This window comes from Glossina fuscipes, unplaced genomic scaffold (assembly GCF_014805625.2).
Source record: "Glossina fuscipes isolate IAEA_lab_2018 unplaced genomic scaffold, Yale_Gfus_2 27, whole genome shotgun sequence".
In the NCBI taxonomy this organism is placed as follows: Eukaryota; Metazoa; Arthropoda; class Insecta; order Diptera; family Glossinidae; genus Glossina; species Glossina fuscipes.
Genome location: NW_023998422.1, coordinates 10,150,448 through 10,155,586, shown reverse-complemented (window position 1 = coordinate 10,155,586; position 5,139 = coordinate 10,150,448). Strand labels below are relative to the sequence as shown.

The 5,139-nt window shown below is 33.4% G+C and overlaps 1 protein-coding gene across 1 annotated transcript; it reads right to left on the bottom strand.

Annotated features, from left to right (window-relative positions):
- Positions 1-1,245: 1,245 nt before the first annotated feature.
- Positions 1,246-3,649, bottom strand: LOC119635713 (zinc finger protein 184). Its single transcript, XM_038030684.1, has 2 exons — positions 3,226-3,649; positions 1,246-3,138 (listed from the first exon to the last, which is right to left on the bottom strand). The coding sequence occupies exon 2, from the start codon at positions 3,061-3,063 to the stop codon at positions 1,672-1,674; it is 1,392 nt and encodes a 463-aa protein (XP_037886612.1). The 5' UTR covers positions 3,064-3,138; positions 3,226-3,649; the 3' UTR covers positions 1,246-1,671.
- Between the last annotated feature and the right edge of the window lie 1,490 nt (positions 3,650-5,139).

The window sequence follows — 5,139 nt, the reverse complement described above, 5'->3', positions numbered from 1 at the left end:
TAAAAAAAACAATTTTGAATATGTACAGCCTTATAGTGACGCTACCCGTCATTACATTCTATATTCATTCTACAGATATCCATATATCGAGTATAGTCGAAATACCATGCACCACTTCGTTTAATACAGTTATTCACATAACGAACTATCGCAATAAAGCATATTGTTATGTTATGAGAATTGGTAGGGAAAGTAGACCAATCCAAACTATTTTTAATAATGTTCGTCCTTGAATCAAAACACGGCTGTCTACCCGCATAACTAGTAGATTGAATAAAGAAATGCACGGATGAACAGATGGACAGACAAGCTTAAATCGATTTAGAAAATGGTTCCGAATCGATTGGCATAATACGAGACGAGTCCACTTTAAGTCGTTCTTGATTTTAGATACACTCGCACCAACTACGTACGCCCTGTTTCTCAACTGATTTATGGTATAATAAACATACCTAAAGACGTGAAAGTCTTCACTTCAAAATCAAAAACTTTCGATGATTTTTCTGAACAAATGGCAATTCATTCGATCATACTGCGCATCCAAATTTTGAAAGTTCAAGTTGCGCTTGATTAGTCAAAATGGATTTTGTGCCTTTCAAATAATCTTATGGAAGGCAATGTCCGAGCAGTTTAATCTTTCGACGGGACAATAAACTGGGCAGGTAGCTGCTGGTAGTTTTGCTTTCTATCGGAAGAAAGGTTAGTACGCCTCAAACCATGAATTTGCACCATGTTATCGAGAATTCATTGAAACTTGGTCCTTCTCACCTTAGTCAATATGTTAAGTAATGTTAGGTAATTTACGTTTCACATCTTCATAAGGATTAAGGCCAATGTTCGAAATTCGGTATAAACCGTAGCTAGAAAATCGAATTCCTTCTAATGGCTAGCGGGCAAGTTTCGCTCTTCACAGAGACTTCATTTTACCGTAAGTGCGGTTTGTGTGAAATGATGAAATGCTGACCTTTTCGATGCGCTCCACAATCGAGCAACGAATCTTACCAAATTTCATAAATATTCTTTCTTCATAAAGACTTTCACTTAGAAGGCAGTGCCAGTCAACGGCTATGCTTGTATCAAATTCAACTTGTTATATGTTACCGAAGACTGACTAACATAGAAAAAAAGACCAACAGTGGACCCACCCTTTATATATAAATATTCTTGTTTTTCTTTTTATTATATTAAGTCCATACTAATTATAATAGTAATAATATATCAAGAATACATACACAACGCTACGAATGCTTTAAAGTAATATTAGAAAAAAAAAAAAATAAAAAAATTTCATATAATTTATTCATTTCTTGTAAAGGAATTGAAAAACATTACCTAAGGAAAGCCTTACTTGCTTGGGTGGTAAATAAATTATATTTTGAAAACAGCCTTCAAGTAAAGCTTGCTCTTAGCATTACACAATTATAAATTTTAATATAATACCAAACAGAAAAAGAAAAGAAATCGAATTCGCCTTTTTTTGTTTTTGTGTTTTTCTTTTTTTTTAAATATAAAACATGTACAAGTGTCTGCAAAAGGTGATGAAAGACTTCGCAGGCGTAACTATTTTATTTCAGTTACGATATTGAAATCTTCTCGTCCCTTGTTTTAGATTCCAATTGCCTTCTTACGCTTCGCTACTATCTTATCACCGTCGTCGATGCCCCGCAAAACTCATCTTAGCCTGATGTGCGTATTCAAATGTTTCTTAAGATGATCGCTACGCTTAAAACCCTTATCACATTCGTTACATTTAAATGGTTTTTCACCGGTATGCACCCGCATATGTCGATTGAGATCATCTTGACGTTTAAAATATTTGGAACATACCGTACATTTATAAGGTCGTTCCGGATCGTAAACACTATCAACAGAAGTAGTATGTAAAAGACTATATTGTGGGTTTACATTATTAAAAGGTGGTAGATTAGCTTCAGGCATAATGGCGTTATCGTCGGGCTCTTCTCCTTCATTATCGTCGTTGTGATCATACATTATTTCATTTTTTATATAGACTTCTGGTTCAATTTTTATACCAGGTTCCATTTTAACTTCAGGCACTAGCAATGATGGACTAAGAGGAGCTTCGAAATGTTCTTGCTCTTGATAACCTTGATTTAATAAATCGGGCTTGTTATCTTCATTCTCAGCATTATCTCCACTGTATGCCGGCATAGATATTGCGTTAACCATATGATATTGATGTTCACTATAATCAGGTTTTTCCAATTTAATTTTTACTGTTTCTATCGGCAGTATGGCTTCATCAGTTAAATTCTCTGGCGAGGCGGTCTGACGATTTTCTACCATTGAGGCCATAAAATGTATACCATCATTACAATCCATTTTAATATCATCGCTTTCAACTTTTATAATTTTTGTAGGTGCAGGTCCGATAGCTATAGCTTGTTTATTTGTCCTCGGTTTTCTAGTGTTACCATTTGTCATTTGTTTGGCATGCGTTGCCAAATGTTTACTTAAGTGATCACTACGCGAGAATCGTTTTGTGCATTGCATACACTCGAACGGTTTTTCGCCGGTATGAGTGCGTACATGACGATTTAGTTCGTCGGAACGAGTAAATCCCTTACCACAGCCAAGTTCTTGACACACAAAAGGCTTTATTCCGGTATGCCATGTAAGATGAGAACGCAAATGAGAACTTTTCCCATAGCTTTTGGTGCAATTTTCATAAGGGCAAGCGTATTTCTTTTTCAATAATAAAGGATCAGTTGTTGATGATGATTGAGGAGCCAAGAGCTTGCTAGTTGGCGTTAAGCGTATTTGTGGCGAGGCCCTTTTGTTATCTTCGTCTAATGTATTGCTATCGTAGATATCTAAAGGTGGTTCAGATTTAATAACAGTTGCCGCCAACAAAATGTTTTGCGATGGTTTTATCCCATTAACAGAATCACGAACTTTGCTCGAATGCATTTTCTCCTCCCTTAGGCCATTGTTGGCACACCCATTATCTATTGATAACACACCCTGTTCGCTTACTTTTGTATATGCATCGGTCGAAGTGATTAGCATGTGCGGCGTGGGCGTGTCGTCTATAGCAGCCATTTAACTCACACAACACAGATACTACACACTACACACGTTTCTATCTTTATGGTGTATTTGATTTATTACAGGAACCTATGAAAAAAAACAAACAAGAAAGTTCAGAAACATTACAAAACAACAACAATAACGAAGAATCATAGTTCATAACACCTTCCTTACCTTCGATGACCTCCGCACTAAGTGATGCAAGTTTGCTTGGATTGTACGCCTTCGGTTTTCGTTTTAAGTGGGCGTTACCTTACTAATACATTATAACAAAGTTTTTTCTTCAAAATTCACAAATTGTAAAATTGCCTTTGCTTGAATGTTTGTTATTATGAAGAAATTCTTTTTTATTGCTATTTATTAAAGTTTTATTAAACAATTTTGTAGTTTTATTTTTTTTCCTTGATAACTATTTACATGTGGATTTTAGCCATTCAATCCATAACTAAAAATTATTTTTATACAAATCTTGCACTCCTCCACTTCCTACGACTGGTTTTTTTATTCGCAATGTTACCAAGTCTTATATATTTGTCAATCGTTTGGGAATAAGATTAACATTCAAGGATTAAATAACATTGTAGAAAGTACCTGGGAGTTTGCATATTTTAGTACAAATATTTAATTTTGACGTTTTATCAAGCTATTTTGGGATTTCATAATCGCGATAACAAATTTTCAAATTGATTTCGTATTCGATTTTTTATTTCGAAAAATTGAGCTTTCTGGTAATAAAGAATATACATTGGCTAAGGAAGTTGCGACAATAGATCCACCCCGACGCTAAAAAGATAAAGCTTATATAATATCGATAGCAGTTACTGTGGCAATGATACCAAACATAAGTGTTTATAAGAATATTTCGTCTTGCTGGGATAAATTCCGAAGTTTTTAATGTTTCATATATTTTAGACTAGCTTCCGCTTTGATTATTTAAATTAAAATTTTCTTACGTTTTTTTGTCCTTTTATACATTTTTCGCAAAATTATCACGCGTTTATTTAATTCTAAACATTTTTCTTCGGCTAAACCTATGATTTACTGAACGCAAACACAATGTTTGCGTTATGCGATGAGATTGAGAACCAAAATGAGTCAACAGTTAACTAAAGCTAAAGTAAAATTATGTGTCGAATGTTTGTTTATACAAATGATGTTAGCATAAGCGACAAGCTTATTTTCAAAAATGACTTTTTTCAAGTAAAATGCAATTAATAAAACGAAAACCATTTTTTTTTTTTATAGAGAAATGGATAGAAATATATGTACTGTGCCTAAAACATGAAGCATATGATTTTTTCTGTTTTCATAAATACATCACTGTTTTGTCTGTCAAAAGTCACGCACGTAGAAATATTCAAAAAGCTTCCATTCATACGTTACACGCAATCAATTTTATAATTTATGAGCCATGCAATTATTGTGTGCCGCTTTACTAAGTTTGCGATTGCTACAGTGATTTACTTCAGCTGTTGATATCATTCTTATTGTACGAAATATATGGTCTGCAGAGTTGCCGCGTTTCGCAATATTCTATCTAACATTGAAGTTAACACCATGTTTTAACTACTTGTCACAATAGGGACAATATTAGATTATTTAAATAAAAATTATTTGAATTACGAAAGCGATTTATAAATTCCAGTCAACGTAAAATATTACATCATATTTATTTGAATGCAGACGAAAAAGGCCTAATGACTGTTTAAGTAATTAAACGGACAACTTCACTACTTAATAAAGCAACATACAGCCGGTGTACGTTTTATTTGCATTCGTGCAGTAAAAAGCAGATATTTAACGAAACCCGCCCAGCGAATGTAGTAGTAGTCGGAGAAACATTTACTACGTGTAATGAGTATAAGAATTTTTGTGCATTTTTTTTAAGCAATTAAAGGTGAAAAAGGTTTACAAAAATTTTAAAATTTTTATAATCCTTTAGAAAAATTGCAAACAAATTTTTGAAAAGTGTAAGGATTTATAAAATGAAAATGTTTAAGAAAAATCATGTGCTATAAAATCTTAAATCAAGTTTGAGTCATCAATAAGCAAATATAAAAAAAAAGCGGTGGAGCAGAGTAATGAAAA